General features: G+C 43.8%; 2 protein-coding genes across 5 annotated transcripts; one reads left to right on the top strand and one right to left on the bottom strand.

The window, feature by feature from the left end:
• adar (adenosine deaminase RNA specific) lies at positions 1–15961 on the bottom strand. 4 transcript variants are annotated; one of them, XM_083989194.1, is made up of 16 exons: positions 15852–15961; positions 11022–12807; positions 10542–10867; positions 8436–8631; positions 8026–8228; positions 7468–7603; positions 7029–7267; positions 6650–6806; positions 4997–5165; positions 4615–4708; positions 4367–4483; positions 4071–4198; positions 3794–3976; positions 3529–3641; positions 2963–3090; positions 1–2412 (listed from the first exon to the last, which is right to left on the bottom strand). In XM_083989194.1, exons 2-16 carry the CDS (start codon positions 12675–12677, stop codon positions 2088–2090), a joined length of 4170 nt encoding a protein of 1389 aa, XP_083845320.1. In that variant the 5' UTR covers positions 12678–12807; positions 15852–15961; the 3' UTR covers positions 1–2087. The 4 variants fall into 4 exon arrangements, with proteins under 4 accessions (XP_083845320.1, XP_083845323.1, XP_083845321.1 ...); XM_083989197.1 differs by lacking the exon at positions 15852–15961 and adding an exon at positions 15451–15683; XM_083989195.1 differs by lacking the exon at positions 15852–15961 and adding an exon at positions 14144–14681.
• On the top strand, positions 14487–27392 carry LOC310998938 (neuronal acetylcholine receptor subunit alpha-7-like). Its single transcript, XM_083989202.1, has 11 exons — positions 14487–14541; positions 16247–16286; positions 22237–22376; positions 22870–22914; positions 23278–23387; positions 23481–23560; positions 23857–24024; positions 24513–24707; positions 25152–25238; positions 25366–25475; positions 26133–27392. The coding sequence occupies exons 3-11, from the start codon at positions 22299–22301 to the stop codon at positions 27042–27044; spliced, it is 1785 nt and encodes a 594-aa protein (XP_083845328.1). The 5' UTR covers positions 14487–14541; positions 16247–16286; positions 22237–22298; the 3' UTR covers positions 27045–27392.

The raw sequence follows: 27392 nt of genomic DNA, 5'->3' as shown, positions 1-27392 counted from the left end.
ACCTATTTTATTTTTTCAAACTTTCCAAATGTTATTGGTAAAAAAAAAGAAAAAAAGGCATAGTCCATTAAAACATCAGAAAAAAAATTATATAAAACAATTGTTGATGATTTACAAAATATATACATGAAACCTATACATATACATCCACACACAGACATATATAAAACACTACCTCAAACAGTGGGGCCCAATGGCCTGAGTTTTAGCACCAATACTAAACATTTTCAGCTTTAAAGCCATTTACTTAAATATACTGTAAATACGTATATAAAGATTTAAAGAAATGTTACACGTACTAAAAACAATGTGTATGTGTAATCCACATCACAATATCTGTGAGAATCCTGCCACCTTTCAAGACATTAAGAAAGACCTCAATTAAAAGTTAAACTTCGGGACGGTGATAAGGAACCTAATCATGCTTCAACCAGGGAGAGGTCCAACTCTGATTTGCAGAGGGAACTCATCACTTCAAGCTTTAAACCAGTAAGCAGACAATTCGGGAGTTTTGTCGCTCTAAGCTTTTCCTCTGGAGTTACCAGAGCAAATCTGACCACTGTGACATCACGAGATATTACAGCACATCTCTCACATAAATCGTACAGAGCGCTCCGACAATGTGGATACTTCAAACTCAGGCTTCTGGGCCCCACCATACATCTGTGTGTCCATGTATTTGTATACACCCAATGTATATACTGCATCATCCTTCTACATGTAACCGAATCAACCAAAACCAACAACATACTCTCCTCAAACAACAAAGCTCAGTCACCAACAACCGGCCGTGCAAGAGAACCTGAAAGTCTGTTTGTGTACTGAGATGTAAAACAACATTATGCAGGCAGGCTGCAGGCAGGATGAGACACTTTCCAGGAATCGCCAGCACGGCCAGTTATTGATGACTTCATTGACAGAAGTGAAGAAAAACAAGGAGCAATAGCGAAAAACACACACGAGCAGTAGGAACAGAACTGTTGTAATTTTTGGAGGCCTTGACATCAGTAATTCCATATAAAAGCACAAAAGCTCAGAGAAATTGGGGGACTGATCCAAAGGTCTGCAGTGACCTATGTTGTGCTAATGGTAACCATGGAAACAGCATATGGATGGAGCGCTAAGGTTTAAATCCTACAGCTGGTCTAACTCAGAAAAGGGGCCTGTTTGAAGTCTTCAGAGTATGTATGGGAGCTAGAGCCTAAAATGTTGCACAGTGAATGTCTGTAACTGATCAGAGAAAAAGTTGCCATTAATGTTCTTCTTATGTACAGTGAAAGCTTTTGCACTGTAAGCTGGGACTGCACTGAAAAAGGACTTGTTTCCAAATTCACTTGACATCTAACTAGAGTGAGTGCAATTAAAAAAAACAAAAAAAAACAGATACTCTACATTAACCTAATTACAATTACAAACACTGCTACAATGCAGGGTGATGTTGGGTTGAACGCCAATTAGCACTTGTCAACTACTGAGGTTCTCATGGCAAAATCAGACAACAAACAGGTCTGAAGAGGCCAAATCATCTCATGCAGTGGTCAAAGAACCTGAAAGTGATTTAACATATTAAAGAGAACAGAGGAGGAAATGATAGCAGCGTATGCCAAACATTATAATTACAAAGACAAACTGAAATTACAGTCCGATACTAACGCATAGTTACAAACAGTATGAAGGATCCTACCAAACACAGTAATTGTCTTGCAAGTTAGCACAGCTCAGCTTTATAGCAGTGTTTGCCATGGCGATTTACTGACTTCAAACTAATTCCTTTTTCATGTAGTGTTTACAATATTTTGTACACCCCCTGAATCTCTCTCTCTGGCTCTGTCTGTCAACTGTGATCCCACTCACCCTCCAGGCTTTGCCCTTGCCATCTCCTTCATTCATTCTGTCCCCTTCCATCACTTCTTCCTCCGCAGCCTTTAATCATGTTCCATCAGAAGATACAGTTCTGGCTGCTGGCTACACATTGTTTGATTGTCCTTTTCTTTCTTCACATCTGCCCCTGGCTTGTGCTTTTCTCCCCCACCCCCCCTCCCCCCACATATTCATATTAGCAACTTAGTAATGTACCCTGCCCTGTTCTATGCCTCCTCTGTCTTGTATTCCATCGCTCCCCCGTTTCTACTGCCGCCGTATCCCACATGGAGGCTTGCTCCATTGTTCCCAGTTCCCTCCCCTGACTCAAAGCTCTTCTCCTCCAGCGGTTTGCCGATCCAGGCGCCGTACCCATGGTTGCTGAGGGCATGGAAGAACTGCTGCTTGGCCAGCTGGAAGGACATGGCCGTCATCTTGGCCTGGGAGTAGGAGGGGTGGGAGAGGAGGTCTGTGCGGCCACACCGTTGGCACAGAGTGCGGAACAGCAAGAACAAGTTGGTCTTGGACACACGGGACATAGCCAGTTTGTTCCTACAGGGAAGACGTTAGTTTAGTCCATAAAAGTGAAAAACGTGATAGATTGTCTGGTCTGATTATACTGTATCTTCACTGCCTGCTGCATACTGTCTTGGGTAATTTAAACAAAATAAGATAAGCTTCGTAGTTACTTGACATTGATTCCCAACAAAACAGAGCATTGATTGCCACATCACATATCTTGGGGTTTAGGACTTGGGAACTGCACGGAGTAAAGTGGATCAAAATAAGCTAAGTCTAAAATACTGTAAGCTTGTAGAACTGCATATTATAAACTGGTCTACTGAAGAAAATATAAATGTCAGCACTGCACAGATCTTGATAAGGAAATCTACCCACAGATTTTGTCTTGCAGTGTAGGAAAACACCACACAACCAGGGACTGATTTCGAAGAGCTTTGAGGCATGAGGACTACTGTAACTTGGATTGTAATATCCATAACTGACTGTGATGTCTTTCCTATAAGTGTCAAAATCTTTAACAAAGCATGTGTTGATATCAGGAGAGACAGGGTTTAGGTTTGTCACACTGTGTACTACATACCCATCTAGTTTGCCTTTGGTCCCATCCAACACCTCTACACTGTGCTGGTCTGGGAAGCTCCAGTTCACACTGGACTCCTTGGTCTTGCCTGTGTGACGTGTGGAGTCGTACACGCTCACTCTGCCCACCTACGGTCCAGCCAGGTGGTGTGGGAGAAGGGAGGGACGGAGAGAGCAGATTTTGTTTAATCAGGCTAATTTGGCCCTTCAGCGTGAGTCAGCATTTCCAAACAGAGCGTGCAAAATTAGTTGTGTAATGCATGTTTCAGTGTGATGGCTGCGTCACACTGTGTCAGTCGAGGATGGCATTTTCAACCAATCTCCCTGGTGTGTTACTGAAAGCGATCAAAAAACTGGGCTAAAGACAAGGAAAAAGTTCAGCTGCGTGTCACTGTGTTTCTGCTAATTGATGGATGAGCCAAATTTAGAGAGGACAGGCAATGAAGAAACTGTTGTGCAGGCATAAAACAGCAGTGTTGGCAGCTAAATTGATGAATTCAGTGAGAACCGCCTCAATATTCCTGATTAATGTCCATACATAACATTGCCAGAAGCCTCTGAGATTACCTCTGGGTGGTTTAGCTTGAAGGGAGCAGGAAGAGTCTTGGCGAAGGCTTCACCGTCTCTGGCCAGCCGGCAGCAAACAGCACGTGTCAGGTGACCGTGGCTGTACAGATAGCCTAACACATCAGAACAAGCGATCATTGTAAAACAGATATTTGAGACGAAGGGCAACTTAAAACTGGGAATTCATCCAACTTCACTGATGTTAACTCTCTTATCTGTCACATTATCTGTTCTCCAACTGTAACAATGCAACGACATGCTGTACCAAGTGTGATGGACTTAAGGTAGATGGGATGCAGGAAATGGGTGAGCAGCGCCCCCTGGAGGCCCAGGACGTTCCAACGCAGGATCTTATCACTGCAGCTCATGGTTCGCAGCCTCTCTCCGTGCTGGATGCCATCCCAGGTGGGCACAATAGCACTCGACTCCACTGGGATGGTGCCTTCACCTGGAGCACAAACAACATACAAAGGTCACAGCTCTTGTTTATGGCAAGATATCGGTTGCTACAATGTTTGTAAAGGAGGTGGTTCATGGCTCACCGTTCTCCACTTTGGTGCGGAGCTTGCCCTGCTTGGCGTTCTCAAACAGAGGCTGATGGCCCTCGACTTCGTCCCCAGACTCGCTGCAGGACTTGTCAAACAGAGCCCCGTCCCCACAGGGTGCCGTGCTATCAATAACATAATCAGAGGAGACATAAGAAAACATAGGAGACGCTAACTAACATTGATCCAAACATGAAATATTGATGCACGTCCCTGATGGACAGGATGAAAATAAAAGATGAAAGATTGAGGGGGGGGCGAACAAGGAGAAAGAAAACATTTGATGCTCCCACCTGATGTAGAGGTGAAAGGTGATGTCAGGTTTGATCTGCAGCTTGCCGCTATCCGCTTGCTCAAATATACTGTCCTCTGCGCCGTCATAATGCTTGAGCAGCTCATTGTACAGGAACCTGAGAGGAACGGAGACAGGATGGAAGACGGACTTATAAATAATGTGCAGCAGACTGTGACCGGAGAAAAGAGCGGGACATGTTTTGAACTGGGGAAGAAACTTTGTTGAAAGAGCAAGATCTGTTTCTACCGAACAAATCCTCTTCTGGAGATGATTTCAGCGTGGCAATCATTAACAGTCTCTCCTTTAAGGCTGAGCTCCTCCCCTTTAACACAGCGATTTCCTGATGGGGAGAAAAAAAAACCACGAAAAAAACAAAACAAGAGACATGTTCAATGTCAAAGAACACAAAAATGCAGCGCCTGTCATTTCTGCAGTGACCTAGTTCTGTTCCAGCTTTATGACAGTGTGTGCCTCTCAGCACAGAAATCCTGAAAAAAAAAAACTGCAACTAAAAATCATGGAAAAGTGCAGTAACAACACATGTTATTCTGTTGCTTCAAAATTCTTTCTATTCCCAGTTTCCACCACTACCATCGTTTCATAGGCTACTAAAAGATAAGGTGTATACCAGTTCCCAGGCTGACAACAGTCCCCAGGCCTTCCCCTCTCCTCATGACGATGGTCGCCAGAATCTTTCGACCCAGAAGGCTGTGCTGGATACGTGTGGTTAAGGCGTTGAAGCGCTGGTGGCTCAACATTGCTATCTGGTCATGCAAAGTGCTGCCGCTCACAGGAAGCTAGGACAAGCAAAACAGAAAGGAAATTCAAATCAATTCAATACTTAATTGTCACTGGCATAATAACACAGTTCTACATGGCAACGAGTTGTTGTTTGTGCATCTTAGTACCTTGGTACTGGCATAAAAGTATTAAAAGTGTAAAAGTTAAATGGGGATTATTATCAATTTTGCAAATATTTGTTTTTGTTAGTGCAAGCCAGTGCAAGCCAATGCCAACAACAATATAGCAGACAGTGACGATTTATTTACTATGATTTATCTGCCGAGTTATAATTTTTTCTTCTCTTGGTTATGTTTCCAATTGGGTTTAGGGGTGTAACGGTATTTGTATTCGTCCCGTGCCGTCGTGGTACGGGGGTCACGATTTGGTGCACACAGTCACACGATGAATACGTCTGAGTGAATATTAGAAAAAAATCTAAAATCAAAGATGTTATCGCATATAAGACGACGGCATCACCGTGATACGTCAATCACTGGTGCAAGGAAAAAGACAAGTTGTGTGCAACAACTTATCCCGCTGCTTTTAACTTGACATGAACACAGACAGGACCAGAAACATCACCAAAGCAACAGGCATCTGACCTAAATTAACTGTGTAAACCAACATTGATGTTAGTTTCTTGTTTTTTCTTTTAAGATATATATATATATATATATATATATATATATATATATATATATAAATAAAATAGTTGCCAGTTGTCAAGCGCAAGTTTTTTTCCTCTAATTAATGAATGGTATTATAACACTCCTTTTGCACTTGTTTCATTTTCTATTCTATTTTTTTTTTTTTACTTTTATAACAGAAGATTTTAGTTTTACATTCATTAGTGTCTGTTGTACCAAACCCGTACCGAACCGAGGTACATACCGAACCGTGACTTGTGTGTGTTACACCCCTAATTGGGTTATAGATTATGTAAGTGTCATTCAAACATTTCCACTGCCTTGGGGAGCACCCATCTCCTTTTAAATTGGACATCCAATGAACCAAAGAAAAAATCTTAAAAAACAAGAAAATTTATGTGCACTTGTTGGTGTAAAAGTCTCTACTGCATTTTTCTGTCTTTTATGGTCACGTCTCTCTTCTGCTCTTTCTTCCCTCTCCACACAGAGTGGACCAGAGGAGGGGCAGCTTGACAACTTGTTATGTTAAGTGCAATAAAAGCTTTCCAACAAGAGTTGGATGGAGAATGCCCAAATGTCTGAAAGTCAGGCCAAACTATCAGCGATTTTTTTTTAATGACCGAAATCTGGCAACAGTGGTGAGGGTGCCAACTCATTTGCAGGGATGTTTTATTAAATGCTGTGATCAGTCGAATACATGCCAACGTTACGTTCAAGTAAGTCAATTTTTCTGCTTAATTAATTCAACTAAGCAAAGTTTCTTGATATGCTGAGCCATATGATATGGCTTGTGCCCATGTTGAGCCTGATTGCATATTAGAAAATGTGAAATCAATAAAAAGTCAGCTCACCTCAGCTGGGATCAGCTCCCCAGTGCGGGCTGCTCTCTCTGCTTCTCCAATCAGGACCCGTAATGCAGCATCTGCCGCCTCCTGTTTTCCCTGCTTCTTGTTGGATGCACAGACTGGAGGGAACCAACGTCCGCCCAGCTTAGCCTGGTAGGTGAACCTGACAAGCAGGAGAAAGGTAATCACACAGGGTTGTCCAAACTCCTTTTAGATCCTCAGTACGCTAACGGCTTTAGAACCACAGAGCTCCAGAGAAACAATTCATTCTTCCCTTAAGTACACGAGGAACATATTTCAGAGCTCAGGACAAACTTAACAGTAGATTTTTTCTTGTGTGTACATGTTTAACATGTGTGTGTGTCTTCATGCAGCTCACACATACTTTGGCTCATGCGGTGGCCCAGACTGGCCCACCAGGCGGATCTCAGCAGCAAAGCCCCGGGCTCTGGCGTACTCCAGAAGACCTGACACTGCATTGTTGTTCAGATGGTTGATGAGGTCCCCGACACCTGCCTCGTGTGCTGCTCGCAACTCATCTGCAGTAAGAGGGGGCAAAGAGGGGCATGTAGTCCCAGTACCACCGCCATCACTATCACTGGAGGAGCCGAGGGGCAACTGGGGCTGCAAAAAAAAAGAAAAAAGAAAGCAGTGGTAGGGAGGAGAAAGGAGAGGTGTGAGCAAAGAAAGCAGAACAACTTGAACAAAGTGACAAGATCGATTCTTTCTGCCAGAGTGATCGCTGTTCCTCTTAAGTCATTCCACTCCTTTTGGCAATAAGCAAAATTAACAAATGCAGTCATTCTCTGCTTTTCAGTCCACACCTTGTTGAGCTGTAATCTCCCATCAGACATCAATTCTTTGACGGCCTCCTCTGCTGCCAGCTGGCGGGCTGCCTTCTTGCTCGGCGCCGAGGCCTCGGCAAACAAGTTCTCTCCCACCTTCACCCTGTACATGAACCTGGACAGAGAAGGTGAAAAGGACGGAAAGAGAGAGAGTGAGGGACTTATTTTGGTGTGTAACTGACATCGCAGTTTAATCATGACTTATCACATTCAGATCAATCATCAGATGCACCAGGTTCATAGTGACTCAAGAACCTGTGTTGTACTAGTCATAAAAACAGAAGTGCTACAGAAATCTATGGGTATCTGGGTATCTCCCAGACCAACCAGCTGCCTAAAGGGATGAATTATAAACAGAAAGATAGATGGTTCTTTGTCTCTTTCTCAGCTGACTACAGTAGTAAGGATAGACTGAACAGAAATAGCTGATCAACCAGGAAATGCATGACAACAGAGGAACTCGGTCTAAAAACATGCAGTGTGGGGGAGAGCAACATCCAAAAGGACAGATTCAGAGGGACGTGGAGGCGTCAGTACCGTGGGTCATGTGGTGGGCCTGCCTGCCCAGTGATGATGAATTCGATGGGGTTCCCACTGCGCTGGCTGTACTCCATCAGGACAGAAACTGGATTTTTGCCACCAGGCAGAGAGCGTGACAGTGGCTGGCGAGGTCCCTCCACCATCCCCATCTCTTCCACACCCCCAGAACCAAAAATTCCCCCCATGCTCTCAGCTGCCCCCTGGTAGATTAAAAAAAGAAAAATCATAACTTGCTCTTTTTGTTGTATTTAAAAGCATGATATTTTTTTTACTGAGGCTGTGCAAATAATCACATAACTGTTAGAACTGCAATCTCTTCTTTTGATGGAGTGATAACGTAAAGTAGTGTACCACATTTTAACAGAATTTTAAATGTCAGTTATCAGTTATCATTCAAAGAAACTTACACTTGTGTCTAGGGGAAGATCGATGGCTTGGTCCGTATTGGCCGTACACTCCTCGTCTCCTGTGCTGGCTCCTCCCTGCATCTCTCCGATGAGGATGCGTAGTGCGGCCGCAGCGGCATCCTTTTTCGCAACCTTCTTACTGGAAGCTTCTGCAACAGGAAACAGTTTCCCGTTGAGCATCACCTGCATACGGAATCTGACAAAGGGAGAGAAAATATACAGATGAGACAAATCAGCTGAGTGGCTCCAATTGAAGATGTCATCAGGGTCTTCACAGAGCCTAACAAATGTGCTGAAAAACAATAACGTCTGTATCACACGATAAGATAACAAACAAAACTTCAAAGACCAAGTTTTTAAATACAATCTGTTAAATAGTTCCCAGATCACAGGTCACTGTGGAAACTAATTCCACAGCGTGTTGACAAGTTGCTACTTCTGAATCAAATCCAGTAGAAACGCTGACTGGTAGTGAGGACTAAAGCAGATCTGCCCTGATCTGGTAGTTCCAGATAAACAAACTTTTTTGCGACCAGCTGATGCATTGTAATTCTTTACTTTATATCATACTCTTGAACTGGTGTATTATTTTGAGTTGGGACCTCTTGTAGGTGCGAAAATACGCTGATTAATCGTCCCTCACTGCCAACAGTGTGTCTTGGTGCAGCGCGATGTACCAGTGTTTCTCAGTGGGGGAGAGCAGAGACCTTCCTACTGCATCTATACTGAATGGGCATTTGTAGCTGATACAACCCAGGGCTTGACGCTAAGCTTTTTTCCAAGTAGCACTGTGCTACCATGCTGAAAAATTTAGTAGCACACAACATTTTTTAGTAGCACAATAAAAATTTTGCAGTTTTGGTGAAAATATCATTTTCAAACAAATAAAGTAGATTTAGCCTATAATCCTAACCCTGTAGACTAATTTTTAATGTTTTAACTGGCTCTTTGCCTTAACAAAAATCAGGAAAGACAAACAATGCAAATATGTGTGAGAAAATAGAATATTTATTACAACCAATATTAGTTTTTAGTTTTGCGCTGTATGTGTGTGCATGTGGCCCAGGGGTGGGGGTATTGATGAGCAGTGAACCTATATTTCCCTCAGTATAAAAAGCTGAACATTACATACAGGGCTCTACACTAAGATTTTTTAGGAGCACAATGAAAAATGTTGTAGCAGGCTGTTTAAGCCTTAAATAATGCTGAGGGTCCAACATGACCCATTTTTACATTTGAGAACAGTAAAAACACCAAACATTTTTCCTCAACAACCTGTCACACAAGCAGCTCCATGCTGCCCCTGTGTGATGTTCAGGGACAGGTCAGACAGGGAGCTTTGAGGTTGAAGTTTATATGAATGTTGCACTGTGAGACTGTGACCACATGTCAGCTGTTCTCACCGCGACAAGCGTTTTTTTTTTTTTTTGATAGCTCCGCGGTAGCCTCGGAGGCCACGTACCACCTAAGGGCTTCCTTCACCTGGGGCAGAGCTCCGTGTGAAACAGTAGGAGAGACACAGCCCGAGACCGTGTACCGGAGGAAGAAGCAGGTCGAACGTGCACGGAAAAAAAGCGCGTTGCACCGAATGTGCGCTGCTACGGTGTCGCCTTGGCGTGCATGACGCGCGTCTACCTTGAAAGTAATGTGCGGAAAAGACGTTACATCTGAATGGCCCCGATGTACACAAGCTTTAAAATCACAAGCGGCCAAAATCACCAAACAGGCAGGGGGGGGGGGGTACTGCTCACGTTAAACAGCATGCAAAGCGGTGCATGCAGTTTCTGTCCGAGTCGCACTGATGCGACTGAATGCAATTTTTTATTCGCACGGGATATTATCAACACGCAAATGCGAGCAAAACTGTCGCACTGTCGAGCCCTGCAACCCCACTTCAAAAAAGCTGAACTATCTCTTTGACTGTTTTAACGAAATTGACAAAAACACTTAATTCAGTGTAGATCGGTCCAAATCTAATGCAAGGTAGTAAGGTCAATACTTACCCCCTGTTAAATTTAATAGTGCAGCATAGAAATGCAGGTAATTATCATTTACACTTCGGATCAGTTAAAAACTTACACTAACAGAGTAGATCATGTCACTAACCGTGGGTCATGGGAGGGTCCTGACTGGTCAAGCAGCTGGAACTCGCAGTTGTGGCCCAGATACTGGGCATACTCCATGAGGCCGCTGACCGGGTTCTTCAGCCTCACCTCCTGCAATTTGGCCCACAGGTTCTGAGGAGGTGGAGCGGCCAGCGACACGGCAACAGTTCCCATGTCGTTGGACTGCTCTGCTGCCATTTTTTCAGCATCCGTCTCTCTGCGAATGGCATTGAGGAATTCAGGGATTTCGTCGGACGCCCACTGTTGTTCGTTGGTCTCTTTGTCTTGACTTGAGGTAAAGGAGAGCGGCTTGAGGGAGGACTGGGACTGAGGAGGGAAAAGCAAAGAGGTGAAAGGCTTAATAAGATCCGACTAAACTTCTGCGGATGGTTATCTTAATTGAAAAATGAAGGAAAGGACTGAACTACCTACAACTAAATAAACACAAAAATACAAAACAACACCCAGCACTTCAGCCTACCGCTTCACTGTGACTTTGCTCTGGCATCCATCCCTCTGGATGTGATATTGGCTCCAGGCCCGGCATTGGTGGTAGTGGGGGTGACGGCAGGAAGACGGACCCTCCTCCCTTCTCCTCAATGCGGGGTTCCTCCTCCATGGCCCCTCCCTCAGCTGGGGTGCTCTGTGCAGCCTTGAGGCTTCTCTCCATCCTCTCCCTGCGGTGGGTGGAGAGCTCCCAGGTGAGTGGGTTGCTATCCGTGTTTCTAATGACATCACCTTGCTTCTCCAGTGCATAAAGGGTGGGATTTACATACTTGGCACCCCTAAGCCCTAGATTTTTGGCTATGACAATAGCAGATGCCGTCCCTGAATCTAGGAGGTACCGCAGAACTAGCTCCTTCTGGTCTGCCATCATGGGAAGCAAAAGTTCCTGATCAGGGGAGCTGGTGGTGCCGGGGTGTTCTTTCTCGTCGTGCTGACCTTGTGCTGGTGACTGGGAAGCTTCAGAGTCAGATGACTCTGAAGAAGAGCTGTAAGAAGAACTGGATTCTGTGTCAGAGTCCTCTTCTTTGGCCTGTCCCCTGTTTCTTGCTGTTTCTGTTTTTAGCTCAACCTTGGCTTCCGGTTGTGGAGAGTGTCCTGGGCTGACACACGGATGAGATGGTGGACTCTGTACTTCTGAGTTTTGATCTTCCTTAAATCCGAGAGGTTCTCGGTGAACAGTCCACTCTGGAGGGTGGAGTCCTTCCTTGGAGGCTTTCTGTGAGCGCTCCAAAGAATAGAGGGCCTTATTCACGATCTTTTTGGGCAGACGCAACTTTTTGGCTAACAACTTTGCTGAGACACTCTCACTGGGCCCCAATGTTGCCAAAGCTCTATGTACCTGGTGCTGGATATCAGGGGTGAGAGTGATGTTAGTTTTACCGAAGCTTGAAACGTTCAAGCTGCTTGAAGCAGAATGTCTGTCAAACCTTTCTCCTCTGTTGGTCCTGTCTCGATGTAGAGACAATCTCTGATAACTGTCACAGAGAGAGTCTGTTTGGAGGCACCATTGTCTATTATTGTACTGGTATTGGTTGTAGTTTTTACTTTGTAAATGGTTGGGATTCGGGTGTTGGGGGCCTTGGGCGCCTCGTGGAGGTCCTACAGAAGGTGGGCATGCAAAACTCTGGTCATGGCTGTATCCACCTCTGCCCCTGGGGCTGGTATTGGAGTTTGGATATCTACTGTGTCCTGACTGGGGGTGATATGAGGCGACGGGTGGCCTGCCGGGTACCACTCCCCCTCCCCCTCCTCGTGGGCTGGCTCTGAAGTGTGGCGCCTCAGAGCTGTGTCCTCTCAGGAACTCTGCCTGTTGGTACTGAAATGAATTGGGAACAGGACTGGGACTATACTGCTGATTATGTGAACTGTTATGGCCCACTGGTTTAGGGGCTTCCTTAATGTGGCCTGGTATGGGTGGAGCAGAGGGGATGAGCGACGGGACTGGGGGTTGAATGGACACTACAGGAGGGGCGGGACCGTTGTAGTAACCTGAATATGGGGTCTGCTGTCTGCCAACTCTGGGGTAGGGTAAGGCTGGCCCAGATCTGTTAAAATTCTCCTTGGCCTGCGGGTGGAGCGGTGGATGTCTGTGGTAGTGTTCCTTGTAAGGCCCTCCTCTACCTCTGCTCATAGCGCAGGGGGTGAGCGTGAAGGGGGCCCGTGCCGCTGGCCGTGCAGCTTCTGTATGGGTGTATGTCGTTTAATACAGACGGTGGAGCCTGATGGTAGGTCAAGGCAGGAAAGTCGCACACTGAGAGCCCCTGAAATCAAAACAAAGAACAATGTCAGGAGGAGATAATTAATGAACACAAATAAATAACAAGATAAGATAACTGAACAGTGACAAAAAGAAATGGGAAAGAGAAACTGTCATCATAGCCAGTTACACAAGTTCATGCCCTACTGGCAGGCCTCCAAACTGCTCAGACGTCCTTGGATTAGTCATTGCATCTATACCTGTTCCAAGGAGAGTGTTTTAATGTGACCCCACACATCTTCCTGAGGAGCAGTATACAGAAAGGAGATTCATAGATATCAGGTAAATATAAAAAATGATATGCAAATGACAACCAACAACACTGTCAACATTGCTATCTATATCCTCAGATTATGCCTCAACCAGTCTACAAGGAGACTGCAGGGTGACATACTGTCTCTCCCAGTCACACTGAAACTTAATCCCAGGGTAAAAGGATGGTGATTAATAATTCAGAACTTCTTGTGACTATTCTGTTTTATTTCTGGCCTTACAAATTATTGCTAGATCTGGATCCATAACAGGAGGGAAAGTGAGACAGGGATGCAGACAAAAAGGACAGTTTCAAGGACATAAGAACATGAAGGGCTACCTCTTAGTGCTGTGCTGTGGGTAGAGCACCGTGGCAGTTGCTAACCAACAGCCCTGACTACAACGATAAGTCTTTGTACACATACAGCTATGACCGAAAAATATTAATGGAGTAGAAATGTAGATCCCGTGAAACAGCATAGTTCAGAATTCCAATATCCTTCAATGGTACAACAAACATCGATTCAGCCTCACTCAAGTATCATATCTGACAACACTCTGTCTATATCACCGAGACTGACAACATCCAATACTGAGTCGGGTTTCATCCCCTCTGGCCCAGTCAGCATCACTGGTCTGTCACATAGAGCTGAACAGGCCCAACACCGCCACATTAATAGAGAACACCATAGTGTTGGTTCATCACAGTAATAGGGGCCGACAGGGCCGGCAGCCCAGGGGCCGAACGGGGCTGGAGCTGACTCATCTTGACCGTGATGCAAAGCAACAGTTGACAGCCAAAGTAACAACTGTGTTTTTCAGCATCTACTGTCATTATGCTCCTCTCTGTTCAGAGCCCGGGCAAGACAAAACCACGAGACAACTGATGAATCAACTCTTGTATGCTTTATGCTGTCATGTCAAGACACAGCTAAACACCACCTGTTTGATGTTCAAAGTGACCCTTCATCATCACTGGAACACACATACACACTGCTTATCCGGTTCCCGTATTTACACCTGTAAACAACATACCACACACAGGTAGCACAAGGCCCTGTGGGCTCACACGGTACTCTGGATCTCACCTACAGTAGTTGCAGCGGTGGAAAAATAAAAAGTCAGACTTGTTAACGCAGCTGCTCCTGCAGCTTAAAAATGATCAGATGACTTGAAACAAAACTCACGAAAAATAAATGCAATGTTAACATTTAAACGGCGATTAATACAGAAAACGCGGGCGGTACATTAGAAATCGCTTGAAGCTGAATCTGTGTCCGAGGCGCTGGGTCTTCCGGTTTGGATGAGCGAGGTCCTGTCGGCAACTTCTACGATATGAAGACCACAGATGCCCTTCGCTTATAAATGCTCGTATACCGTGCCATAAAAAGTGCGTTGCTACTCTATTACAACACAGTGCGAAATCCACAGTGTGAAATCCACAGGCTTGTACAAGGAAAGAGAAACTGCGGCCTACAAAGACGAAGTAAGTTTCGATTTCATTTCTGGAAAAAAAGAGATAGGTTTCCATAGTGAGTCACGTGACCGCCAGAGAGCAGACAGGCGGACACAGAGAGATACAGGTGGCCAGATGTGTCGAGACAAAGCATTAAAACAGTAAAACAGTAAAACGGTAGGCTACATCTCTCCACGGCCGTAGACTGACTCCTGCGTCTGTGGCCCAACTCAAACAATCATGTATCATTGTTACTGTGGAGCTACAAGGACATCCTCCCTTGAACGCGGGCTGTACACGGCACGCTGTAGCAGAGGAGACAACACGTGCTAAGATCAGGTTCTCCTATTAGAAATCAAACGAGGTGGGGGGTGGAGACTTATAGTAATGTAATACATTTCGGAGGATACAAATATTAGAGCAAAAGTCGAGGTCTAATAACAGCATTGTGGTGCGATGGGGGGCGGGGGTACTACACGCTGAAGGACACTATCCAACACAAGAGTTACTGATTTCACCAAGTTTCGGTAACTGGACAAAATAAACATAGCATTATAAGCTTGGTCAAGAGTGGATTCAGTTGTGTGTTATTAGTAAATAAAGGTCTATTTAGTGAAAATAGCCAGTGACGTGTTTACAAGCAAGTTAAAAAAAAAATAAAAATAAAAAAATAAACCCGAGCAGCACAGTTAAAATTCACCCCCTGTATGACAAAGGCCTGTTTCACGTTTATGCATCACCCGGTCAACACAATCACCTGCTAAAAGCTAACGAAGTAAAAAATCATACACATTCACACAAACACTCCAATATAAAACAAGGTGACACATTTACGCTATATATAGCTATCAGTCGGGGTTTATGGCAGGCCAGACGAGATTGATGCACTCTGTATGTAATTTCAGTAAGGGGAGGATTATTTAAGCGGGGTTTAATCACCAGCAGCAGCGGGACCGAGGATGAACCGCCGAGGTCCTCGTCGCTAACAAGCAGTCGGCACTTCTCTTCTCATCTTTCAAGAGACACAAATCGTCTGTTCCGCCATCATTGGGGAAAGATTCGACCGGTTTAAATGTTTAAACCCCACTGAGGCACATGTAGTCAGGCCTTGTCCTGGGGGTGAAGGATGAAAATGCCGCCGAGCACCGTCCCTCCTCCAGCTAACGTTAGCCTGCCTGCTAGCTGCTAGCTCCGCACTGGCACTGCACCATTTCCAAACTACCGCCCGCAGCACAGTCGCTTCACTGTCTGCTAACGCAAATACACACACACACGGTGCTCTTCGCCCGAACCACAGTAGACTATTTAAAGCCCATTTGCAGCTTTAGTTAGTTAGTTACCTTGACTCGCAGTGTTTCGGCTTCGCGAGCTCTCGCCGTTGTGAAATATTTTCAATGCGGTGATTGAAAAACAATCAAAGAGCCGTTGCCAGTCGTGACGTAGAATGCTGGCGACGGACTCAGCTACACGTCGCATCGGCCAGCGTCATCAACATCCTCTCTTTTTTTTTTAAATTCAAAACTTTAATGAACAATCGTTTTAGCTACAGTGATAAAACAACAACTTGCTATGCAAATCAAATACCATCGTGGTGATGCTGAAACATCAGATGAGAAAATCATATATTATAATTTTAATAACAATCATGGTGAAGAGGTGAATAAGTCCTCCTCCTCCTCCTCCTCCTCGTCCTCCTCCTCATCTTATTTTTCTTCTTCTTCTTGGTTTTTCGCAGACACAGTGGTGCCATGAAGCCACATTGCCTCCTCAAACAGGTAGGGATTATACTGCAGTTCAGATTGATTCACTCTCAGGTGTAGGCCTCATCCTGAGGCATGATGAGTTCAACGACTGCTTTCACAACTGTTGAATGACTCAGCAGACTCTTTTTAAGTGTTAGCATCTTTGGGCCCATGGTGTGATATTGCAGCACAGGCTTGTAGCTGTTCTCTTTTCCTGAGTAGGTGTTTCACAGTTTGTGTTCTGCCATTTCCACTGCAAGTCCATCTTTATGTTTGCCCATCTTTGCCAAGTCCCATGCCTGCCCACGGTGTTCCAGTCTCCATCTAGAGAACACGGCTCACATCTCTTTCTTCAGTGCCCCTTATGTCATATCAACTGCCTCACTCCTTTCCACCTCCACATAGGCTGCAAGTGGCACCCAAAGAAATCCCACTGAACTGTTGTCTGTCATATAACATTATCAGCAGCTCCACTCCACCACAAGGTTACTAGGTTGCATTTGGAAATGTGGGATTAAAAGGCCATTAATTCTGTTCTAAACACACAGTGAGTCATTTTTATTTTGTAATTTAAAAATCTGTTGTGTAAAAGGTAAATCCTCTTAGGTTCCATTAGTACACTTTAAATTTGGAGATAATGGTCTTAACTGTTTTGCAGTCTTTCCTTTACTATGTTACCATTAGTAGCACGACATGGAACTAACTACTACTAATAGCCTACTACTAACTATTATTTCTGGAGTGGTAAAAATCCATGTTCAAGCAACTTGCCATGAATGATAAAGGGTACCTCCCCCTCCCATACACAGACTCCATCTCTTTACTCATCTTGAGTGACTACTTCAATTTTGCTGTGCCACATTCTTATACATTTTCCCAAACTAATTTTACTGGATTTTCCCAAAGGTCTCCCCTAATGTACTGCATTTCCATTTTGTTTTGCCCAATTCCCTGTGGCGTTTCTCCCATTTCTTCAAGTAAAGCTGGAATCAGGGAGGTATGAAAACATATCATCAGCGCTGTTGCTTGCACTGTCTCTTGAGACCTGATTTCGCTGCTGTTCCATTACATTAACACTTATGGTGTAGCCCTTATCTCTATCATTGCTTTGTAAATCATTAATTGTGTATGCTGGTGAGCACCCTATATAGGCTACAGTACTTTCCTGTCTGAGAGTAACCCACATTATGTTTATTGCCTTTTCACGCACAGTGATGACTGTATTTTATATATCTTAGTTACATGTCCAAACACAAGTAAATTCTGACATTCACTTCTCGTATTACCATACATCATAGCCTACTTTTTTCTTGTTATCTTCAATCCTAGTTCTGCCTCCACAATCAGCTATAATATTTAGTGCTTCCTGCATTTTCTCAGATAGGCCTATATGTTTTTATCATAAGGAATATAAGGAAAACATTGGGCCTCATTCACGAATCGTTCTTAAGAACAAATTTGTTCTTAAGTCCTACTTACGAAGTTTTTACGAAGATTGTGGCATTCATGAATGTTTTCTTATCCAGAATTTGTTCTTGACTAAGAACAAAATCTACGAACAGTCAGGAGTATACTTACGCACTTTTAGATGCTGAGACTTCTGCAAAAATAACCGATTATAGCGTTTTCTTTTGTTCTGCAGTTGTATGATATTATATGATTTGAATAAGAATTATTTTCTTATCTTTTATGATGTTTTTAATAATCATATATTAATAATAATAATTGACAAATCATTGCAGTTTCTTAAAAAAACATTATAGACACATATCAGTTTTTTTTTTTTTTTTTTTGGGGGGGGGGGGGGGGGGGGCTGTTTTTTTTTTAAATATGTGATAATATGATGATATTTATGATGGCACACGTGAGAGTGTGGTCTCTCTGATAACAACCCGAAGAGCTGCATCCACTGCTGACGCTACTAAATATAGCCTAAATATTAATACAAAAATATAAACTAAATATAAGCCTTTTGTTTGTTTCTTTGTTTCATTCCTGCCGCAGTAGCGCCACTTCACTACTTAAGTTCTTTTTACGTTTGGAGTCTGGTGCTCCCTCAAGAGATTTTCATTTGAGCATTTCAACTTTCTTTCTCACTTCACCTTCTCTGCTCAGTGCCTGTGGGTTCTGTGTGCACACGGCCCTGCAGTCTCATGCCCTTTTACGGGCATTGATGGGGCTGTTACCTATGCTAATCATATGTTAATTAGACTCACCTGGCACACGCCCTCAACTTACGAGGAGATGGCATTCATCAATATAGGAACACAGCTGCGAACAATTCTGAGGCTTACGAACGCGTTGATGAATCTGACGTAGGGTTTTCTTAAGGAACTTCTTAAGAACAACTTAAGAAATAATTTAAGAAGGTTCTTAAGAAGATATTGGTGAATGAGGCCCATTGTCTTGAGAGAGCTCATTTATCATGATGTGAAATAGTATCAGACTAATTACACTGTGCCAATGCCAATGCACGTGCCATTAGATAAAGCTTCACCCTGTTCTTATAAGTCCTCTTGTATTCCTATTTTATATGCTTTAAATTGGGCCTGTCCTTTCCTAGTTTTCAGTTTTCAGTACCAAAAGACATCGCCTCTTTGTATATTACACATTCTTTATCTCAGAGTGGAGGGGAAGAACGCAGTGTCCCTCCCTTTGCAAAACCCACTTTCTGTTCCCATAAACCATCCCTCCTCCACCTTATAGACCAATCTATCCCTGCTCATTCTTTCCATTATTTTACACGACAGTGCTGTAAATGCAATAGATCTACAGTATATGACCCCGCTCGCCTGCACGGTATCTTCCCCCAGTTGTAAAATTGTAAACTTGCCTCCACTATGTGGGAACAGTTCCTTCTTTCCATATATTATTTATCGGAGTCAGTATTTCATGTAACACTGCACCATCTAATCTTTTAAAGACCCCACAGTTTATGCTATCCATTGCAGGAGCTGCCCTTCCTTTTTGGCTCTGTGCAGTTCTTTCAATGAAAAACACCTCATTGTCTCATTCTTTTGTCTTTTACTTCTACAATGTCTATGCTGCTTTGAACAGTCATCACACAGTTCTCTTTATCTTCTTCTTCTTCTCTCTCTCTCTCTCTCTCTCTCTCTCTCTCTCTCTCTCTCTCTCTTTCACTCGTGGCTCCCACACCCTTCTTCTTTAATGCTGGCGTTCTCGTTTGTCTGAAAACATGACTTTTGGTGAACTGCTGACCATATTTCTCCAACAGATGTCTCCCCACCCAGACTTCCACAGTATCTTTTCCTCCTTTCTTCTTTTACAGACTTAATCGCTTTCCTAACCTTAGTTCTCAGACTTTTATATTCTATTACTTGACTCTCTGTAGTGTGTCAGTGCTCTGTTGGCACAGTTCCTACCTCTGACTGCTCTGTCACATGCTCTTATCACCAATGGGCCACTTATTTTCTGTTTAGGGTTTTTCTTCATGCATTCATTAGCACTATGCATCAGAATTTCTTCCAGTTTGCCTTACTGTAAGAGTTTTGGTGTTTATTCTCTCACTACCTCAGATTTACTGCAGCCACATCAGCAAGGTAAATAGTTTATATTTGTTGCTGTGTCCTTCACATGCAGTATAATGAATACACATTTAACTATCCAAAGGGGCCGACACTGTACTACACTGTACTAACTTTACTAAATTTATTTATAACAGTAAAATACTGCTCACATATAAATTCATGAGTAATAAAAAATATGATATATAATGGTCTAACAGTCACAGATGCCATTTTCAGCATACTTTTACTTATGACTTACACTACATTTTCCTGATTATACTTGAATAGGTTTTCAAAGTTTGATCGTGTGTGATATGAGCAAAATGGCTCACTGAAGCAGGGTTTTCACCTCTTACTTAAATTCAAATGTATGGAATAAATGAAATACAATGATATGTATCACTGTCTGAGCTGAAACAACCCACTCTATCATCCAGGCTCATTATATTATGCAGCATTTAGGGGACTAAAGAACTGGTGTGTAGTGCATATGAGCTTTTAGGAGACCAAAGATTGTCTGACAAGTGACGTTTTGCACTTTGCCAACATGTCCTGTGGGTGTCAGCATTACTCTGTGAATGTACTGGTGAATGTGCGGCGATAACTTCAACTGAATTACTGGTGTATTTATAAGGAAAATGTTTATTTTCATCCTTCTATCTACTATTTAAACTCTGGGACTGCTACTGTATAATACCCTTGGCTGTTATTCATAGGCATATCTCTCAAAGGCAAAGCCACTCTTAAGGTCTCTAAAATCATTAAAAAAAAGAGAGGCAAGTGTAGGTCCATGGTGAAATGACAGAAGATGACTGACATGTGATGACAGATAAGTGCATATCAAAAAGGCAGCGGTGAGCAGAGGAGCATGATGGCTCTTTGAGGCTGATTGACCTGAGCACACAGCATCTTCCTCTTCAGACGAATGTTCCTTTCACTGCGTTTCTCACCCACTCCGTCTCTGCTGCTCACTCTTACTCTCCTCCCTTCCCTCCTCTGCCACTGCCAGTGTCACACTCCCTCCACTTATATTCCACAACCCCTCTTCTCTCACCTTCCTTCATCTCCCCCCTCTCTCTCTCTTGCTCTCTTGCTCTCGCTCTCACTCTTTCTCTGTTCAGTTCAGATGAAATGCAGCATGTGGCAGACTGTGGCTCTTTGGCTGCTGATACTTGCGACTCTGCTCCGAGGTGAGTGACTTCCATTGGCGCTTTTAAGTGAAACTGTGCTCGAACAAGTGTGTGTTTTCTGCATGTGCAGTGTACTGTATACTACATGTGGTCCTCCACGTCTGTGCCACGGAGCGGTTTGCTCTGTGTAACTATGCACAGCAGCTCACACACACAGACTGACTGTTGTCGCGCAGCCAGATAGAAAAAAAATAGATTTCTTTTTTTGATGAGTAAGCAACAGTATGAAATGTAATCATCTTTACTGCAGATGATATTAGAGAGCTGAGCTGTGCTTTTATTTTATTTATTTTTTATTTTTTTTACATAAGACAGTAAATATAGATAGATAGATAGATAGATAGATAGATAGATAGATAGATAGATAGATAGATAGATAGAGATGCACTGAAAGAAAGTGAGGGGTGATTATGAGGCTGTTAGAGGTTAATTTACTATGCCTGGACATTATGGGCACCAGGGACTATTCATTTGAATTATAGGCCTACCATCTGTGGAGTTATATTGATATTAATTATGGTCTAGTAAGTGAATATAGATTTGACACTACACAGCGGGTGCATTAATCTTAGACCGCATTTACTGGAGCCCTCTTGGTTCACTGTGCGCAGTTTGAAAAGTTGTAGGTATTGTTTGCCCCCCCCCCCAAACCCCACCCCCATGGTGATCACATCGTGGAGAATGAATCAAGAGTGAATCGAAGCCTTTGGTGGAGTTACAGGGCAAAGAGAGAAAGATCCTTGCTTTCATCGTCGTGAGTGCTGTGTCTGTCTGTCTGGGGTGTTTCAGTGTTTAATAGCCTCTCTATTTCCTGCATAGAATAAAAGTGACATTTTTTACAGCGGTGAAAGGGGTCTGACTGTCTGCTGGTGATCAATCAGAGACCTAATTGATTAGGGGGAGGGATTTCTTTTTTCTCTTTTTGCCTCTCGCTCTTTTTTTCTTCCTGCCCCCTGTCCTCTCCTTCTCTCACAAATGTTCATTTAGTCAACTCTACTATATATATCTGTGCTCCTTCAAGAGCAACTACATCTTTAAAACATAGCCTCCAATTATACCTCTACAAACCCACCCTTTGATTAAGCTCCACTGCAAAGTCTCTACTCATTCCCTATTAAAGTGTGTTTGTTCTTCTCTTTGATTCACCTTGACTATACTTAATACACCACTTCAGTGCTTTCTCATGGTCTCTCCTGACTCTGTCACTCTTTTTTCTTTTGCTCTTCTTTCCACCCTCTCTCTCACCCTCCGTTAAATCCTGCTCAGTATCAGTGCAGGGTCCTCACCAGCGCTTTCTGCTCAGGGAGCTGCTGAAGGACTACAACCCCATGGAAAGACCGGTGGCCAACGACTCCCAGACTCTCACTGTTCAGTTCTCCTTTACTCTGATGCAGGTCATGGATGTGGTATGGCATATATTTATGCAGTGTTACAGTCACACAATGCATACAGGCATACTATTGGGTGTATACTAGGTCTATTAATACACACGCAGAGGAAGGATTCTATTTTTTCCCCAAGTCTAAACAATGTTCATAAATCCACCTCTGCATTTAAAGAGTCATTAGTTGCTGTTCCTCCTCCATACTGGTTGTTCTAATGTAAAAAATGCACTCAGAAGTTTAGCTGAACCCATTATGAGCTCTTGTCAGTGTGAATTAGTCACATCACATATCTTATAGCCTAAGGTTAATTTAGCAACATAGTTTAACACAGAATAAGACTGTCCTCATCGCTTACATTTGAGTTCTATTAGACAGGGATCTCTGTGGGATTTCCAGTAAGGATGGGAGTGTGTGATTATTGTGGGCCTGAGTATATTGTTTTAACTGTGTGAGCTTATCCTTAAATAATTAAATCACCCTTTTTGCTAATTTGCTTTGTCTCATATCATGCAAGGATGAAAAGAATCAGATCCTCACCACTAATGCCTGGCTGCAGATGGTGAGTAAAATGAAAAACATTAATAATGTGATATTGATCTGTGTAGTAAAGTGAAAATTCTGCAAGCAAGCTGTTATCACAGATGCCAACTGGGTTCAGGCCATTAGGGAGATATTTGAAGACTTCAATGCAGATTTGTTCATTTTAAGGCCGCTTGACCAAGCTTCTTCTTGTGCAAAGTCAACTCATTCAGTCCCTTTATCCTGATACCCTGGGTTTACATGAGGGAACGGGAAGACACCTCTTCCAGGGCAGACAGAATAACAATAATACAGTAATAATAATAATAACTTGTGTGTCTTATCTATCTCTGTCTGTCTGTATTTCTCTGTTCAAAACCGGTGTTATGTTTGTGTCTCTAAGCACTGGTACGACCACTACCTCCAGTGGAACCAATCAGAGTATCCTGGAGTGAAGAACCTGCGTTTCACTCCCGACCAGGTCTGGACACCTGATATATTGCTTTATAACAGGTATGTGACATGTCATCACACACACACACACACACACACAGTGGCATCTGCTGAGCTTTAACCTGCCTCATCACTTGTGCTGCAATCCTCTAGCGCTCATGATAAGTTCGACGCCACCTTTAAGACCAATGTGCTGGTGAACTCCAGTGGCTTCTGTGAGTATCTGCCTCCAGGTGAGTTTTTTTTATTGAGCAGCATTTGTCCTCAAGTCTAAACAATGCATTCAGTCACTCTGCATTCACACATACAGTAGGCTACATTACTCATGCTGCAGCAAATTCTTTCCAAGAATTTTTCCTGCAATCAAATATTTTCCTCTTCATTTACTTCCAACTGACTGCACCAGACAACATTTTTTAATCAACTTTTTCTCCCCCATTACATCTTGGGATAATTTCACTGTAATTAAATATTACTTTTCTTTCACTGCGAGCCATTACCCTCCTGTTTTCTTCCCCTGCTTTTCAAGGAATATTTATCAGCACATGTAATGTGGATGTGAGGTGGTTTCCGTTTGACATCCAGCGCTGTGAGCTGAAGTTTGGCTCCTGGACATTTGACGGCTGGCTGCTGGACCTCCAGATGAAAGAAGCCGACGTATCGGGGTACATGCGCAACGGAGAATGGGACCTACTGGGTGAGGCAAACTGTCGGGCCCCTGCATGACAAACTGTGTTGCTTAGTAACTGTGCTTACATTACTGTCACAGAGTACGGTAACTGTTAAGACATAGAGATTAATTAGATTTATATTTAGATGTGTAGTTAGATTTAAGCAGGAGAAGTTGGACTGTGCTTCATGAACATCTTGTTGAGTGGAAATGCAGTCGCAATACACTTTTTAGCTTTGATGTTTTTATGTGCTTCCAGGCACTTACACTATATACTAACATAATTCCTGCAGAAACCATAATTTTAATAAGTCAGATTTCTGCACTCTTGTCTAAGCTCTTTAAGTCCTATTCCCTTTTTACTGAAAAATATTCAGCAGTTCTAACAAAACACACTTCATTAGTCATCTTGAGTTCCTAACATTCATTGTTTTCTCACTTTCTCAGCCCTCGGTGGTGTTTTCTGAATTACAATGCCTTCTCAGCTGTGTCTGAGTCTGTCTCTCTCTTCTCAGAGGTCCCCGGAGGTCGTCATGAGGTTTTCTATGACTGCTGTGCAGAGCCCTACCCCGACGTCACCTTTGTGGTGACATTACGGAGGAGGACCCTGTTTTATGCTCTCAACCTCCTCATCCCGTGTGTGCTGCTCTCCTCCATGACCCTAGTGGTCTTCCTGCTCCCTGCCAACTCTGGGGAGAAGATCAGCCTCGGTGAGGAGCAACAAGAGGAGCACGGAAGAGAACATGCCAAAACAAGATGCATCTCCTATGAGACAAAAATCTATTTCTAGCTGCAAATACTTTACAATTTTCTTTGGAAGTCACCGACATACTTCACTTCAGTCTTGCCATTTCACTCTTCGCTCATAGCTTTCAGTCAGTTACACTGAGCATTTGTGTGGTGTCAGGAGGGCTGAGATGGAGGGAAGCAGAGAAAAAGATAAAGAAAGAAATGGTAGGAGGGAAGATGAGAGAGAAAAATCAAATGAGTTTCCTTAGGAGTGTCAGAAAGACAGATGAGTGTGGTGAGAAGTCAAGTGCAGCATACAAAACATACTGTTCCACTAAGTGTACACGTGTACTTGGTCTCTTAAGAAGCTTCTTTTCTTTTTTCTTTGCTTCCCATGGCTCCCCGGTGTCTTGGTCTGCCTGCAGGCATCACGGTTCTGCTCTCTCTCACTGTCTTCATGCTGATGGTTGCAGAGATTATGCCCGCCACTTCAGATTCTGTGCCACTGATAGGTCAGTCTATTCCTTTCTCTGAGGACACGTGTGTGCGTCTGTGGGTTTCAGTGGGTTTTAGAGGCACTGACATACAGAGCATACAGATTTACCTGCGCCCCTCTGAGCAAAATATGTCCTGTCACAGGTCAGTACTTCGCCAGCACCATGGTGATTGTTGGGATGTCAGTAGTAGCCACAGTGATCGTTCTCCAGTTCCATCACCACAACCCAGACAGTGGGCACATGCCGCGTTGGGTGAGTTACAATGCTGAGCTGATTTATTAGTTACTTGTGGAGCAATGATCTGGACAGTGAAAAACAAAATACTATAGTACGTATCTTTAAAACATGAACAATTAATAAACAATAAGCTTACAGTGGTTAAAAGCAATGGAATAAAATCACAAAATAGCAAGAGTTAGAATCAAATATTGACAGCAGCAGATTCAATGTAAGGGTGTAAGGGCAGAGGGTGTTGTCATGCTAGTGAACAAACTGTTTCTAAAAATGGGCTATACCAATAAATTTGTCTTGTCTTGTCTTGTCCCAAGTCTGAGAGCTGGACCACCCCTGGTCTGTAGCTCAGGATCTTACATGATAATTAGTCTCGGTAGTATATAGCTAGACTTCAGGTCATACAGTGTTTAAAATTTAAAGGTTAAAATCAATAATAAAAGGAACAGGCAGTGCAGAGAAACACTGATGTAGCATGGCGTCATTGATTAGTTTTAGTGTGAGAATTTATTTTGTTTTCAAAACCAAGTATTGGTATTGGTATATATTAATTGCTGATTAAAACAAAACAAAACAAAACAATAAAAGACAAGATGGTGATTAAATGAAGATTCAAAGCTGAAATGTTAAGGTGTGCTCTGAGACTCTCCCATCAGTAAATGTCTCCTTGTCTGCCAGGTGCACTTGGTTCTGCTGCAGTGGGTTCCTTGGTTCCTGCGGATGAAGCGTCCAGGCGAGGGGGCGGAGCCAACGTTTTCCAACAGCCAAGCAGATTCTCAGAGCAAGACCCTGTCCTCTCCGACCACTACCACCACCACCACCACCACGATCCCCACCCCAGTGCCCTCTGCCCTCCCACAGGGCCTTAACTCCCTGCAGGCCAGCCTGGCCCAGCTCAACCACCCTCTGACACACCCACTGCCCCACCGGCCCAGCTCCCAGGCTGTCATCCTCCCCAACCCCTCCCATAACCACAGAGACCCCAGCCCCAATCCTCACTCCCAGCCTAATGGACATCTGCCGTACATGGGCTTCCAGACCTTCCAGACCACTGCAGAACTGGAACCAGTTCAGAGGAGCAGAACTACCAGTCATGGGAGGTTTAACAGTGGAGCAGGTGGAGGAGAAGGAGAGGGTGTGGCAGCAGGAGGAGGAGGAGGAGGAGGAGGAGGGCCGGTTGGAGATACACCAATCCATCACCACCTCCCATCTTCCAAGTTTGGGAACCCTCCGCTGGAACCTCCGCTGTCTCCAGACCCTGACCCATCAACCACATCCTCCGGACCCTCTGGTTTAGACGCTGGTTCTGGAGCAGGGAGATCGGCTGCCCTGCACACCCACAGCAGCGTGAGTCGGTCTGTGGCCGTGGACAACCAGCTGCAGGCTCTTCTGGTGGAGGTGCAGTTCCTAGTTGAGCGTGTTCGCGAGCAGGACCGGCAGCTGAGTTTGGCAGAGCAGTGGCAGTTTGCTGCAGCCGTCATTGACCGGCTGTGCCTGGTGGGATTCAGCGTTTTCAACATCATCTGTACCATCGCAATTCTCATGGCTGCACCCAACTTTGGAGAAGCACTGTCAAAAGACTTCCTCTGAGAGGCCAAAAACAGAGCGTCTCAGAGTGACGTTAAATTGTGACACAGATGAGGATTTGTTGGAAGCACAATTGCTGTTATTGACACTGGGATATGGAACAGCAAATATTTCCTGGAGTGGAGAATGATATAGAAACATTACAGTTTAATTTCTTCCCTTCTAATAGATTACACCTGATCATACTCACATTCTTTTTGGAGTGGTTTCTATTGATATTAGGATGGTGGTTTGTGGACTGGCAAAGTCATCAACTAAAACCTCTATGAAATAATAAATACGTTTTGTGAATAAGGATCCTAAGACTTTGTACTACAGAGAGAAGAAGCTGCAACATGAAGTTGTGTGATA

Source organism: Trachurus trachurus (assembly GCF_905171665.1).
Source record: "Trachurus trachurus genome assembly, chromosome: 16".
Lineage (NCBI taxonomy): Eukaryota > Metazoa > Chordata > Actinopteri > Carangiformes > Carangidae > Trachurus > Trachurus trachurus.
Note: the sequence above shows the minus strand (reverse complement) of the source record. Positions and strands in the feature narration are given on the sequence as shown.

Coding starts and splice junctions, on each gene's coding strand:
- adar (XM_083989194.1), bottom strand. CDS start 12,677: ATGAGCAGAGGTAGAGGAGGGCCTTACAAGGAACACTACCACAGACAT. Junction 10,868..11,021: donor AGCAAAGTCACAGTGAAGCG/GTAGGCTGAAGT, acceptor TTCCCTCCTCAG/TCCCAGTCCTCCCTCAAGCC. Junction 4,709..4,996: donor TGTTGTCAGCCTGGGAACTG/GTATACACCTTA, acceptor TCTCCCCATCAG/GAAATCGCTGTGTTAAAGGG.
- LOC310998938 (XM_083989202.1), top strand. CDS start 22,299: ATGGAAAGACCGGTGGCCAACGACTCCCAGACTCTCACTGTTCAGTTC. Junction 25,239..25,365: donor AGATTCTGTGCCACTGATAG/GTCAGTCTATTC, acceptor GTCCTGTCACAG/GTCAGTACTTCGCCAGCACC. Junction 25,476..26,132: donor GTGGGCACATGCCGCGTTGG/GTGAGTTACAAT, acceptor CTTGTCTGCCAG/GTGCACTTGGTTCTGCTGCA.